Here is a 14801-nt window from a genome sequence, read left to right as displayed (position 1 = left end):
AGGGGTTGGCCGGGTACTTGAAATTAATACTAATACCCACCATGTACCTCTAACCTAACTTAGATACTGAAAGACCACATACACACCACCTAAGGAGGTAGCCTGGGCAGGTTAGTCTGGGCTGTCAGCCGATTCCTTGGACATCCGGTACTATGAAAGAGACTTACTTAGATACCTAGACCAGGGACACTTGTCAAACTGAAAGATAGCGCGAAAGAAACCCAGAACCAGAAATAGGGGAGATAGGTAAATCTAAAACTTACATCAGAAAAAGGGTCACCCGCTTACGAACCTTCATCAACCGAGTTCCGTTCAATTGGGATCGCATGAGGCTACCTAGCTTATGAAGATATTGTGGGCCGACGAACCATAGACTCTATCTTAAATCGTCATGATCCCGCTCAATACCACGTTGGCTTGGTATTACTAGCTAAATTAGATTTTTAGATTTCTTGTCGTTGTGGTATTCCGCGGTTGTGGTACTCTGTAGGTAGCTAACTGCTGGCCTAATACCTAATATCTACCGAGTGTATGGCGACGCATTTCTTCGTCGCTTTCTCTCGTGATAGAGTCATTCCCTAAATATCGATCATCACTGATTGGAACTTAGAGAGCACCGAGCTTAGCAGTAGAACTGCTACTCAGTGGATTGAGTCTCTATCAACATGATCGAGCTTGGGCGAGATGATTACGATGTTTTTGCCAACCGGGTCCTATGGTCTTTATTCGCAATCTCAGCAGGTACGTTCAACAAATCTCACTCTGTCAGCGCGCGATTCTTACTGCCTTTCTACAAAATAGTTGTTGTCGGACTAAGGGTCTTCTGTCGCTTGCGTTACGGTACACAGCTGCGGGCGGGATTGGGCTTAGACGACCACATAACCGTATTATGTCTCTTGATTAGCCTTGTCGTATGCATTCTTGTCACGATAGCAACAGATTATGGTCTTGGAAGACATGCGGCCGATTTAACCGACGACAACAAAAAGAACGCCCTTAAATATAATGCTATTATCAATGCCGTCTTAATATGGCAGTTTTCCTTACCGAAGTTCGCCATTATCGCCATCTTGAAACGAATTCTCAATTACGGCACTAAGACGGCAATTTTATTTTGGGGACTGGGCATCACTTCTCAAGCATGCGTATTAGCGGTGTCGGTGCTATGGTTCAAGCAATGCCATCCTGTGGAATATGGATGGGATAAAAGCATCCCCGGAGGAACTTGCCAGGATATCAAAGTTATATCAAACCTGGCGTATTTTACATCAGCCTATTCCGCTTTCCTCGATATCTTCTTCGCATTCTATCCGATCCCTTTCATCATGCGCCTGAACATGCCACTTCGAGCTCGCGTCGCCGTGGCCTCGGCTTTAAGCCTCAGCGCGCTCGCATTTGTCGTTTCCGTTATCAAACTATCTATTCTTGGAGACGCCTTTGCTTTGTTAGCGACAGATCCCACTTGTGAGTAGTTCAGCTGTACGACGTTGCTCTCGACCGGTAAAAACTAACAGCTACATTTAGTCGCCGTACCTTATCTTGACATATTGGGAATGGCAGAAGGTTATATTTTAATAATTTGCTCCTCCCTGCCAACTCTTGGACCCCTCTTCAGGAAGATGAAAGGGAAGATAACCAGCCGCGGCACCAGCGGAATCAAATCTGGTGCGAATGTCGGCTCCAGTCTACATAGCTTAAACAAAAGTTTTGGTCGTTCGAAAGACCAAAGGTCCACGGACGAGATGGAACGGTCGATTGGGGGGAACTCATCCAGTGTCGATGAAATACCACTGGTAACTTCGCCTCTGCCGCCACCATCCGGCTCGATAACAAAAACTGTAAATATTATGATGACTACAGAAGAGATTAACCCTAAGTTTAACTCTCGCCCACGTGGCGATAAATTATAATAATAGATGATATCCTGGAAGCAAAATAGTGTCCTAGTCTGCATCGTTGCCTGAGTCAATGGACCCTTTGAACGCGTCCTGCAAGAGCTGTAAATCGTGATCATCTAGACCTTTCGACTACACTTGCGTACTTCGTACCCGTGCACAAATTACTGTCTTAGGTAGGAGCATTTAGGATAATAATTATTTATGCTGCTCTGCTTCATTCGTATTCCCCTCGGCTTAAGCAAATATTTGTGCCGTACTACCTAATTACTGCGTTCCAAGGAAACAGCTTCATTCTCTGTCAATCTTGGCGAGTGGGCCCTCATCCGAAGTGCCTTTTTCTTGTATGAAAGCTCAGAATACTGTACAGAACGGGGCGCAGTTTGAACAAAGGGGGGATTTTGTTTAGCGCGAAGCGGCCGCCTTATTATGATCATAACTGTACCAGGTAAGTTGCCCTCAGCTTGCCATGCATACAGCCAAGAGCCAAAACGAAACATTCTTCTCGAATTTCCGGACAAAGCTTTTTCTTACCAACCCCTACCTATGCCTCGCGTAATAACACATGAGAAGCATGCGGAAACCCACCTCAATTACCAGATATAGATCATGTAGACCATAAACCACGTGGTATTAGGACGGATCTTCGCGAAACCAATACGCCCTAAATGTACGATGACTCCCGTTCCCGAGCGGCACTGGGCCATATGTAATACAAGCACCTACTGCCAAGAGTACCTACAATGGCGGACTTGACGGTGCTGGTTTAAAAGGGGCTGTCAATGACAATGTTGTCACCACCTTGGGTTAATACTCCTACACGGCAGGGTTCAAGCTATATCAACTATCTTAACGACCTCGCCGATGGACAGACTCCACTTAGTTCGTTGTTTGGTATAGTTACCATCCAAATAGATTCTACGTCTCAGGGGTTGCGAAAAAGTTGCTGTTGTAGAAACCTAACCCGACTGCCTTTTGATTGGTACCAGGTTGGCGGTATGCAGGGGCCTAAGTTAAATATACCGCGAAGGTGAATTTCGCCTAATAGAGACATTCCTGTATCTAATTGATATTGTCAGAAAGCTTTTATTTAAGTTCGTGATTTCTATAGGGTACCTTAGGTGTAGGTACTTCACGTAGGTACCTAATGATCATGTTGCGATGTAGGAAGCCTTCCACAATGATAGATAGGTACGTTTATCCCCTTCATTTCAGCTACAATACTAACTTGACTCAACTTCTTTGTCGATTAACTTTGCATAAAGATAGACGGATTCTTTGAATCAAGTAAGCCCATAAAGGACTCCTTGGATCAAATGAAAGCAGGTCCTCATATTAAAGCGTTTAGCCAATATAGTCATAAGAGAGTTCAGTTCATAATATTTAAAACAACAACTAATGTACAATGGGAAGCCACAATGGAATTGTCCAAATATTTAAATTGTATATTACCTTCGCTCAAAAAGCGACAGCACATCGAACGCCCCCGAATTCACGATAATACTGCCCGTGTCACTCACCATTTGTTCACATAACCAATGTCTGATTCCGCCGGCGCTCGGCAAGACGCCGAGAGGCTTGCAAGGTACTTTTCGGATGACAAAAGATTCGATTTCCTAGGTCTAATCGCCCACGGAAATTATGGTTCTGCGAGTCGCGTTCAGTACCGAGACACCACAACAAAAATGTCGATAGATTTTATCGTGAAAAGGGCGTTTTCGTCGCAGATGGCGGAAGACGCGATGAGGAGAGAAAGGGATTATCTTAGGGTATGAACACTGAGAGAAGAAAAACAACCGTGAGCCCGTAAACAAAACTAGGTCAGTACATTTGAGCTAACCCGTACAAAATGGTATAGAGATTTCGCGGTGCTCTACATATCGTTCAGATGATAGAGGTTGAAAACAATCCTCTAAACAGACAACCCTCGATCGCCGGGCAATGGATTACAATGGAATGGTTGTCATGTGGCTCATTATCGAACTTCATCGCTAAAGCAAAGACGAAAGTAAACCGATTGCCGAATCGTTTACTGTGGAGATTCTTCTTATGTCGTAAGTTATTATGGTGGTAATTGAGTTACCTACCCCTTATATTGTTACTTTGTCATCAACTTGTGTTTTCATCGTATACTCCCTACTAATCATACAAATTTGGAAGCGTTCACTAGGCTGATAAGCATACAGTTGTAAGAGCTTGTATAGCTATGGCGGTAAGTAATATTCTTGGTCATATTGCATAGGCAACTCCAAAGCGCCGGTTTCGTGTGCTAAGCAGTAAGTCTTGCAATCTGATACGTTCGTACCTAAAATAATCCAGCCAACACGTCTCTATCAACTTCGCAACCCACACACGGTTGACACTAACTTATTTCCTTCGTAGAACCCCCCAAACCGCGATGATGGTATAGTAGAAAGAGAAGTGGTAAGAGATGTGCTTCCAAAAACGGCTGTAGCACATGGAGACTTTCATGCGGCGAATGGTAAGTGAACTAACACCGATAATCTATGTATATTTCATTGAAGTATTTTGACGCTAACATCCACAAGTCGTTCTCGGAGAGCCGCCTTCTGATTCTGAACATACGATTACACCCATTCTAAAGGTCATCGACTTCGGTAATGCGTCAGAATGGTCCTGGATCGATGGTATGGGCACGACTGCAAACAATAATCTCTGGGAAGTGGGAAAGGTAGGTTTCTTTTCTACTTAGAGCATTGACTCAAATATTTTCAAGTATTAAAACTAACATCGCTGCTAACGCGTACAATAGTTCATGATAGGCTTGATTACACTAAGCGAGCGCGAGTTTATCCCGAGGTCAGGCAGGGGCAAGGTCATGATGCCCAACCAAGGGAAAGTATTAACCACGGACGCCGTCGCAATCCTCCCGCTTGACCCCCCCAATGCGAAGTTCCCTCTCCTGGATCCGGACTTGGGAAGGCTCGTCTGTTGGTGCCTAGCGACGGACATAGAGGACGGTCCTAGCCTGTGGGATATAGACAATCGAGTAGGGTTTTTTGCAGGTAGTAAGCGACCAATGGATTATCCAAATCGTCCAGAGGAGACTGATGACCACATATCCCGACTCTGGCGACAAATAGTATATAACGCGGATACCTAGCCAGGCTTTATTGAACGAATCTTAAGGTTTGTGTATGTCTTTTACTCCACGATCGGGCGTTTGATATGATATACGGTTAAGGCCAGGCAGAAAAGAGGTCTCTGTTTCTCCACCAAGCTTTATGTTTTTATAACGCGTTAGCCGTATAATACGAGTCCTACCTTAGGTAGATTTTGACAATCTAATATATTTATGTCAATTTCAGTTTTCAAACTGGAGCATTGTCATGTCAGCCACATATTTCCGGCTATGGATGAAGTGTTTGGGTGACTATAATCAACTACTCAGTTTAAGAAGCTTTATTGCTTCTAATTTTAAACCCATGTTAGAATGCAAGTCAATCTCCCCTTGCCTCGTTCGGTAAATGTGAAATAGTCTTGGGGCAGCGATTACAATGAGAGATAGGTAGGTAATCAAAAAGACATTAGAGTGTTATGGGGAACTAACAATCGCTTACCTACCTCTTAAGGTAGTTGGGAATTACGAGAAGTTAGTTCTGGTGGATATGGGGAGAAACGAGGTTCATGTACCCCAAGTAATATGTATGGGAATACTTGAATACCAGGTAGGTACCTACACTAGAATTAAACGTAACTACCCAAACAGGAGTAGAGAATATACCAAGCCTCCCTTGCATATGGGGAGGCGTATATTATCACTAGCGGTAAGGTTGGCATCTTTATTTTGTCTTCAGCATAGCCACGTATGGGAGCCTGTTCAAGGAAATTCAATATAAGGTACCTCGGTAACGCCATAAAAAGAACAAAGCACGTGGATTCCACGTATTTCATACATCCACACTAAAATGCCTTGAAAAAGCAATATGATATGTGTAGCACTCCTTGAAAAGGGGTTGCGGACATAGCCATTGCACTAAACAACGCCTTTTTGACTACACCATAAAGCTATCTCCGGTAACCCGAACGTATTATAGATACCTACCTAATAAGTACCTACGTAACCTAAGGTATAGCCGTTTAAAAGTGGCAGGTACTCGCGTGCGACTTGAAATTGGTCTAATTGTCCGTAGGTTGCCTATGACCTTTGTATCCATTTTCGTGCAACGGAAAAAGAAGGATTCGAACGACTTGCTGTTACCTGGTACTTTGTATAAGAGGTAGTCAACGTAAAGTAACTTGTGGTAGTTGTGATAGTGCTTACGCACCTACCTAAGGTACCTAATGTTAGGACTATTAATAAGATAAGTCGCTCGTGAGTGATGTAAGGCGAAGCCAACATTCTGATTTACGAAGAAATATGTTATCAAGTAGTTGGGAGACACTCACTATACCTTACATGCGCACATATTGAAGCACGTAACTCGTGGCATTTTATTCTTAGCGACACTGTCACTGTCAGCTGGTAAACCCTTCTGGGATGTCCCTTCCATTTATCGTGCTGGTGTTTCCGTAAATATCAGCATTGCTTAAGTGCCTGCCGCGTAATATACAAACCAAAAAAAAAAATCAAAAATCGGGTTTCTACCTAAGGAATCATTTATATAGCAAGAGCAGGAGCAGGAGCTACCAACATAAAACAGACTTTTCATAATTTCGACTTCCTCTTTTAATTCAAGACAAACCTCTAGATACCCAGATATCTTCTTGCAAACTTCGCTATGAATATTCCCCAGGAATGTACTATTCTTGTCGTCGGCGGCGGCCCTTCGGGATCATACACTGCTGCGGCTTTGGCGCGTGAAGGTCTTGACGTTGTGCTCCTCGAGGCCGAAACTTTTCCAAGGTAAACATACTCACTCCTCTGGGTCCCTGGGAACCCGGTCCTTCCTGGCATGAATTTAACAGTCACTGAACAAAATCCAGATATCATGTCGGTGAAAGCATGCTCCCATCCGTACGGCCTTTCCTAAAGTTCATCGACGGCTATGAAAAGTGGGCTGCGCATGGATTCCGAGTCAAGGTAATTGAATAATAATAGGAATAGGGGAATGTCATGTCTCGCTAACTCCTCGCTCAAGAATGGTGGCGCCTTCAAACTTGATCATTCCCACCCGGACACATGTTCGTTGATCAAGACCCCTATGTCATGATACCCTACTAACAATACCCTGCAAAAGACACCGATTTCATTGCGTCTGGAGGACCCGACGGGTACGCATGGAACGTAATTCGTTCCGAGAGCGACGAGCTGCTCTTCAAACATGCTAGCAGTTGTGGTGTGAAAACCTTCGATTCTACCAAGGTTAACGATATCCAGTTCGAGCCTTCTAACGCGCCGTCGAATTTTGACGGGCAAAACCCGGGGCGTCCGGTTTCCGCAACCTGGGCACGGAAGGACGGGAGCTCGGGAATAATACGTTTCGAATATCTAGTCGACGCTAGCGGAAGACATGGGATCCTAAGTACTAGATATCTGAAGAACCGCAAGTTTAACCAAGGTCTGAAGAATATCGCCAACTGGGGATACTGGAAGGGTGCCGGAGTATATGCCCCTGGCACTTATAAAGAAGGCTCGCCATATTTTGAGGCCTTGACTGGTAGGTCAATCTAGTCACTATATAATCTTCGTTATGAGGCCTCCCTAATTGACGGTTTTAGATGCTAGCGGATGGTGTTGGTTTATCCCTTTACACGATGGAACTCACTCCGTGGGCATCGTACGAAACCAAGAAATAGCCACAGCCAAGAAACGGGAAGCGGGTTTATCATCTACTAAGGAGCTTTACATACAATCACTTAACCTCCTACCTGGAACGAAAGAGCTTTTGTCCAAGGGTGAACTGATCTCCAACATCAGGTCAGCGTCTGATTGGTCATACAGTGCTTCCAGCTATGCTTTCCCCTATGCGCGCATCGCAGGAGATGCAGGTAGCTTCATCGACCCGTTCTTCTCTTCAGGTGTGCATTTGGCCTTGAATGGTGGTCTGTCTGCCGCCGTTACCATTGCCGCTTCTATACGAGGAGACTGCGACGAAGCGACCGCTGCCTCGTGGCACAGTAAGAAAATTTCGGACAGCTACAATCGCTTCTTACTGGTTGTGCTTAGCACTACTAAGCAAATCAGGCATCAAAACCGACCTGTCATCCACGATTTTGATGAGGATAGTTTCGAGAGAGCTTTCCAACTCTTCCGGCCCGGTAATTATACCTAGAATTGAACCTTTTCGCATAGCATCTACTAATGGTGTTGGCTTTTAGTTATCCAGGGGGCCGTTGACGCCAATGCCGCCGTAAAGCCTACACAAGAAGAAATATCCAAAACTGTGGAGTTTTGTTTCCGGTCTCTTTCTGATATCCCGCCTGAACACAAGGACGCTCTCATCGAGAAACTGAAGAGTCTTGGCGTGGAGGGCGAAGCTAACGACGAGAAAGCTCCACGCGCGATCGAGGACATCGAGAAGAATCTCAGGCCGGAGGAATCGCAGATTTTGAATATTCTGCGTGGTCGTCGGATGCTGAGGAATGAAGACTCGATCAGTCTTGTGAACTTTACTCTTGACTCGATTGACGGGCTGGCTCCCAGGCTGGAGCGGGGGAAACTGGGCCTTGTTGAGGCAGCACCAGCGAAGGCAAGTAAAGTACAATTATACTCGGCCTCGTTTCTTAGAGGCGGCCGGCCTGATATTCGGACCCAGAGAGGCGACAAGGTTTCGCAGGCATTGGGCAACGAGAATGGTGCCAGCAAATACAGGCTATCTCGCAAGATCTTGCTATCATAACGGCCATTCGAGGCTGATGGTTTAGGATATTGCCTTTTAGCAATATTTTTGACTTTGTTAAGCAGCCCTCTATCATCTTCGATGAATTGTCCGTACCGTCAGTATACTGCTTGACAGAGGTACTTAAAGGGGTAGGAACTTGTACGTACCTAGGTACCTAACCTATAGTAGGGATAGATAGAGGTCCTTCTATAAATCTGATTGGAGAGGTATATTCCAACTAAAGTTAGCTGTGCAGTTGCCAATTTTAGAAATTTACCTGGTATATGAGGCGAATTGATAATCGAGGGAGCATAATGGATATCTCTATTATGTCCTCGAGTCCTCAAGTGTGAGAAGAGCACAAATGGGAGGTATCTAATGTACTCTCCACTTATACCCGTACTATCCCAGGAAGAGTAAAACAAAGTTTAGCCAATCAAGTGTAAGCAAACAAATATAACTCATCCCTTTCTCACACTGAGAACAATACACTCACTTATCATGTAAAAGCGAAATACAGGCAACGGGATTGGGTCACATGTTTACGGCCAACGGATGTTAGGGAGTCCTACGGCTTGGCATGTACCTCCCCGCTCTTAGTTTTGGGAAAAGGGAACTAATTAGGTACATACCTGTTTGAAGGATTCATCAGCCCTTCTTCCTTCTACTTCTCGTTAAGGCTTGCTTACCAATACCGTATCATCTTCCCGCCTGAGTCCCTTTATGAACCTTCTTCCATTACAACAAATACCCTGTGCGTCGTGTTAGTAAAAAAAGATAAAAATAAATAAAAAAGAAAGAAAGAAGGAAAGAAGGAAAGAAACATGGCTCCCGCTGATCGCCCCGCCGTCGTTGTGGAGCGTCCCACGACCTCGGACGTCCCGGAGCTGGTGGCGATCTGGTGGGACGCCTTCGGCGCCGAAGCCCTGCAGCGCATCTTCCCGCAGACCCCCGACGGCAGGCGCTTCATCGAGCGCTCCTTCGAGAAGTTCCTCGGCCCCGCCCCGGGGCCCGGCGAGATCAGGACGGAGTGTCTCGTCGTGCGCAGCCCGGATACTGGTACGGCGTTCTATCTACCTTATCTTACCTAGCTGACCAACCCCATTACTTGTTTTTTTTTTTCTCTTTCTCTTTCCTTTTTTTTTTATCTCGGAGAAACGGGACTTTCCCTCTGCTAAACAATTTTTCTTTTAGGCGTCCCCGCTTCCATGGCTATATACCACATCGTCCCGGAGGGTTGTAGCGCGGCTAAGCGGGCGTGGCGCGCGAGGTGGCCCGCGTTTGATGACCTGTCGGACTTAAGCGATGCCGTCCTGAACGGTTTCTTCAGCCCTATGGAGAAGGCGCATGAGCATGTTGTAGGCGACCGCGGTCATGTCTGTAAGTATACCTACCTGGTATTTTACCTAACGTGTGCTGTTGAATACATGAGCTAAGTAATATGCCTTCAAATGTACCTAGTTTTGGAGGTACTTGCGACGAAGAAGCAATTTCAGAAGAAAGGTTACGGCACCGCGCTGCTTAGACGGGGAAATGATTTGGCTGACCAGCTGGGTGTCGAGTGCTATCTGGATGCCAGTGTTGTCGGGAAGCCACTGTATGAGGCCAACGGTTATGTAGAGCGAGACGTGTCTGCCGTTGTAGAGAAGCAGGTGTCCGCATCAATGTTGCGTCCCAAGAAGATTCAAGGTTGATACATATGAAACTATGGCGATGCCTAATGGACATAGGTTGATACTGGAACTTAGATAAACAACCGGTACCTCTATCATAGAAATAACATAACAGGAACCGTAATAGATAGGCATCTTCCTCATAGATAACCAGAATTACACAGTTCCCCCTTAAAAGAACGATTGACCATAATGAAATTTGAAAGTGAACTCGACCAACTAGTTGTCACCAACACTCAACCCAGCTTTCTCAGCGATCAAATCTCGGCATGCCATGTGCCCGTTCTCCTCAGCAAGTTCCATCGCTCTGCGGCAATACTTCTCTTCAAACCCACTGTCGCAGTTCTCGGGAAACGCCGTGTTCTCCTTCGCTATCCAGAGATACTCGATCATGTGCAGACGGCCGTGTTCCGCAGCTCCCTCGATTGGCCATCGTCCACTAGTTATTCCTGGTCGCGTATGCAAAAGGGCGCCACGACTTAGCAGTTCGGCTGCTATGTTGCAATTGCCACTGATTGCAGCGTATTGGAGAGCTGTGCCGCCAGTACGTGCTGATGGGCGGGCATTCACGTCGACGTTATGCTCCAGAAGCAGCCGCACAATAGCCAAGTTACCGACCTCTGCCGCCTTTTGCAACGGTGTTTGCTTTATCGTCATATACACAGGTGCATTGGCGTTGGCACCTCGATCAATCAGTAGTCGGACCAGCCTCTCGTTTCCATGGTCGATAGCTTCCAATAACGCAGTTTGTGAAATATATCTTTTATCAAATTTTGAATAGCTTGTGATGCCATTTACATCACTTCCGGCGTCCAGAAGCCTTTTTACGACGTCATGGGCAATATCGGGTTCATTCTCTACCATGGAAATAGCTCTGCTGAGCGGAGTTCCACCTGGATGAAGTCCAAGATGAAATATAGGTGACGAAAGGAGGATATCCAAGCATTCAAAACTTATTCGGCCGTCATCACTGATCGCCTCAGTGAGTGGAAAAGGTATCGAAGCTGACATAGCTTGGCGTTCGGCTTCTTGTAGAAGCAGTCGGAGTATAGTGGTGTTGCCTATTTTAGCCACACGTCCTAGTGTAGATTCGTCTAGCTTTATCATCCGACGGGAAAGTAGAAATTCTACCAAAGTAATATCATCAGATTCGATCGCAGAGAAGCACCAACTCCATACTATAGCCGACATAGTTGGTTGTGATACAAAGACGTCTAATATATCATACCGTTTGGCTTTATATAGACTAGATAAAAGTCTGCAACCTTCCCGAAATTCGGATGCGGGTTGAATGGTAGACATAATATTGGGTATGAACCTTAGGATTTCGGTAAACATCGACATATCGCCCGAGTCTAAAATTGCTTGGAAAGTGTCGAAATTTATTGCTCCGGTCTCAATGTCTGTATCGAGTAGAATAGCATACGCGAGTTGAAAGTTTTTGCGCCTGAGAGCTGCATTTAACGGTAGTCCACAGTACGTGACATTGGCATTAATAGATTTCTCAACTCTTGTGGAAGTTGCACCGAGTCCTAACAGTTTGTAGCTAATATCATCAAACCCCTTTTGTATAGCTATGAAGAGTGCAATTGCTAAACTGGAGCCGTCTGTTGTAGGATAATTGTCGAGTAGCCTTTGAACATAATCAATACAGTTCATTTCAATGGCCGCAGCCAGCACATCTTCGAACCCGGTTTTTGATAATGACCAAAATGCGCCTGCTGTTTCAAGACTGCTCACTAGCAAGGTGTCATTTGACAGGAGAGCCTCGGCCAAGGGATGCAGAAGATCGTCCAGCATCAACTGACAATCCTCCGGAAAATAGGTGAGACGATGAGTTATATTCGACCATCCTTTATCATCAAATTTATGGTCGATTTCATATCCGAAGTCTTTCATTTTGTCCAGGATAATGGTTATCAGATCCTTGTGTCGTAATCTAATGGAGATGCTTAGAGCTGCTAGGACACATTCTCCACTACATAACGGGAGGAGAAACTTGGCAAGCTCACAACGGCCATGTATAATACTGACGATAAAAGTATTGTGTAGCAGATTCCGCTGGTTGAAGCAGCGCCCGCACCCTGTTTGCTGACATATTTGGTGGAATTGGCGTACAATACTTAATGCCTCGGGATCTTCCATTTCCCTTGCTATGCTACACATAATGCCTAACCCAACAACCTTTGAGTGATCTAAAGGTGAAAATAGAGTAGGTGACAATCGAATTGCATCGATGGTCCAGGGGACAGGCTCATTCATCATGTTCAAGCGGGTATTAGTCTTTCTGACTTCCCATTCACGAATAGCTTCAGGGTTATGTTGTCGTATTAAGCTATAAAAGCTTAGCCACGTTTCGTCGATACAATCCGTTTTGAAATAGTAGACAGCAATGTCATAGGGATGCAGTATTCGAGTAAGGTCTGCCTTTGCGTTGAGTATTATTTTCATGCCGGTTAAATTGTGCAGGCTCCATACGCGCTCGATTGCTGTGTATTTTTCCCCATTGTTGAAAATTACAACTCGATTGACATCAACCAACTCTGTATCCACTATTTCACGCAAGACACTGTTATTTCCGTTTTCTATTGCAGCTCGAAAAAGAGATTCTGCAATAGCCTTCGTAAGGTGGCAGGGTCTTGACCCAAGAAACCGAATCAACAATGTGCTGCTTGTCGGAGAAAGTGCGAGGAGTACTGATCCTATAGGGATCTTCGTTAACCCGGCCCAAGCATTTGCAATCGAGAACATAAGCCCTTGTATCACACTTTTCTCGGTAGCATTCTCCCCGGAGTCAATTGCGACCATGCCGTTTCCCAGATTTGGAGGCAAAGCGCCCGGTACTAATGCTCTAAGACTCTGTAGATAGTACTCAGCCCTCGCATATTCCTGGTATCCTGGCTCATAATTATTATCGGAAGTTCGAGCGTGTTCTAATTGCTTCATGAATCCATTCTGGACTGCAAAGGGGTGAATTCTCCAAGATGCGAGCTGGCCGTCAATTTCACGAGAAGACAGGTCCCACAGCCACATATAGGGTCCCCCAAAATAGGGGTTGATTAATAGAGGCTCTGAAGGGCCAAGTTCAGGAGTTGGGAGTGCTGGGTTGGTAAATTTTGAAGGTGACCATATTAGGCTGGTGTTATCCATTGAGCATTGATGGAAATTATTATCAAGAAGGTCATTCTCAATGTCGTCCGGGGCTGAAAAAGTCCCTACAAGTGTATGGAGAGGTAAAATTTGTGTTGGACTATCGTGAAATCCGATCATTTGATCTGATGCAACTTCCGGTAAGGCAAGGATGCGATCGGCTAGGAGCTCTTCTGGGAATTGACGCCAAGTGCCGTCTGGCTTTTGGATTTCAATAGACGCGCCTGAGGTCGGGTTGTCGAAGAGGGGATCATCGATGTTGGCATCCTCTTCAACGGTCGTGGGTTTGCTATTGCAATTTCTCCTGGCGCGATGGATAGTTTTTTCGTCGACCACCCTACCACACAGAATAACTCGCTTTTTGGTCTCTGGCGGTAAGCCATCTATTACGCCAAATATTCGACGCCATTCGGGAAGTTTCAAATTCCTTCGAATCTTCCAGTGTCTGAATTGTGCCTCGTACTGCGAAACGCTGCTCACAAATGGATTAGCCGACGAAGGGGTAAATATGAATCAGATCGTGCTCACGTTGCTTCAAGCCCATGTTCAACCTTCATGATATTAGCGACTTCCTTTAACTGGCGGCGATTGTCCAAATAGAGTTTTATGATAGTATCTCTATGAAGACTCCAGGTGGCATTCGGAATGTTCATCGTTCGAACTGTTTGAGGCATTGTGACGAGATTTTACCAGACTTGGGGAATAGAAGATGAGATGAGTTTCGCGAAGACAATATTATGTGCTTATTCGTCACTCTCATTATTTCCAATTACTTATGATGATAAGTAACAAGAAGTAATACAGGGTTGGAGAACAAACCGCAGGGAGGAGAGAGATAGAGATACACAGAGAGAAATAATACAGAGAGAGCAGTGGAACTTGGTCAAGCTGCGGGCAGCTTTTTAACTACCTAGCATTCAGCCCCAGCTTAAGCAGGGCCATGCCCCTCCAAGCATCGAGCCTACCTCTAGGTTAGGTAGCTACCTACGTTGCATATGAATTATTTGGAGGGTGGCTACCTCCCATATCATATCTTTCTTGCCCATGCCGTGAAAAGCCACAGAGCAGAACCTGCATAATAGAGCCTGCATAACAGAACATGCTCACCGAAACCTGCTTGCCATAATCTGAACGCTAGCATCACTTACATATTATACACGAGGTGTGGGCCTAAATTATGCACATTGCTTCCCGTCGCACTGATTGGTACCCCTATGGAGCAGGTTTTGGCACGAACAGTCGAATCCTACAGTAGCACCATAACGCACGGCTGCGCCCATAACAAATAATACCACCAA

General features: G+C 45.4%; 5 protein-coding genes across 5 annotated transcripts; 4 read left to right on the top strand and 1 right to left on the bottom strand.

Annotated features, from left to right (window-relative positions):
• Nucleotides 1–665: 665 nt before the first annotated feature.
• On the top strand, nt 666–1910 carry F4812DRAFT_455027 (uncharacterized protein; the record flags this gene model as incomplete). The annotated part of the gene is made up of 3 exons (XM_047936753.1): nt 666–741; nt 802–1464; nt 1525–1910. 3 exons carry the CDS (start codon nt 666–668, stop codon nt 1908–1910), a joined length of 1125 nt encoding a protein of 374 aa, XP_047795527.1.
• A 1490-nt stretch (nt 1911–3400) lies between these two features.
• F4812DRAFT_411969 (kinase-like domain-containing protein) lies at nt 3401–5566 on the top strand. Its single transcript, XM_047932669.1, has 6 exons — nt 3401–3664; nt 3754–3949; nt 4082–4107; nt 4278–4377; nt 4445–4587; nt 4669–5566. Exons 1-6 carry the CDS (start codon nt 3434–3436, stop codon nt 5017–5019), a joined length of 1047 nt encoding a protein of 348 aa, XP_047795526.1. The 5' UTR covers nt 3401–3433; the 3' UTR covers nt 5020–5566.
• A 935-nt stretch (nt 5567–6501) lies between these two features.
• F4812DRAFT_42682 (FAD/NAD(P)-binding domain-containing protein) lies at nt 6502–9096 on the top strand. Its single transcript, XM_047934047.1, has 6 exons — nt 6502–6762; nt 6843–6939; nt 6998–7040; nt 7097–7516; nt 7578–8117; nt 8178–9096. Exons 1-6 carry the CDS (start codon nt 6638–6640, stop codon nt 8696–8698), a joined length of 1746 nt encoding a protein of 581 aa, XP_047795525.1. The 5' UTR covers nt 6502–6637; the 3' UTR covers nt 8699–9096.
• F4812DRAFT_42647 (uncharacterized protein) lies at nt 9068–10473 on the top strand. Its single transcript, XM_047934018.1, has 4 exons — nt 9068–9122; nt 9191–9739; nt 9875–10060; nt 10142–10473. Exons 2-4 carry the CDS (start codon nt 9505–9507, stop codon nt 10372–10374), a joined length of 654 nt encoding a protein of 217 aa, XP_047795524.1. The 5' UTR covers nt 9068–9122; nt 9191–9504; the 3' UTR covers nt 10375–10473.
• On the bottom strand, nt 10437–14177 carry F4812DRAFT_465103 (uncharacterized protein; the record flags this gene model as incomplete). The annotated part of the gene is made up of 2 exons (XM_047938410.1): nt 10437–13975; nt 14032–14177. The coding sequence occupies 2 exons, from the start codon at nt 14175–14177 to the stop codon at nt 10573–10575; spliced, it is 3549 nt and encodes a 1182-aa protein (XP_047795523.1). The 3' UTR covers nt 10437–10572.
• Between the last annotated feature and the right edge of the window lie 624 nt (nt 14178–14801).

This window comes from Daldinia caldariorum, assembly GCF_022478825.1.
Source record: "Daldinia caldariorum strain CBS 122874 unplaced genomic scaffold F4812scaffold_1, whole genome shotgun sequence".
Classification (NCBI taxonomy): domain Eukaryota; kingdom Fungi; phylum Ascomycota; class Sordariomycetes; order Xylariales; family Hypoxylaceae; genus Daldinia; species Daldinia caldariorum.
This window is presented reverse-complemented; position numbering and strand designations above follow the sequence as displayed.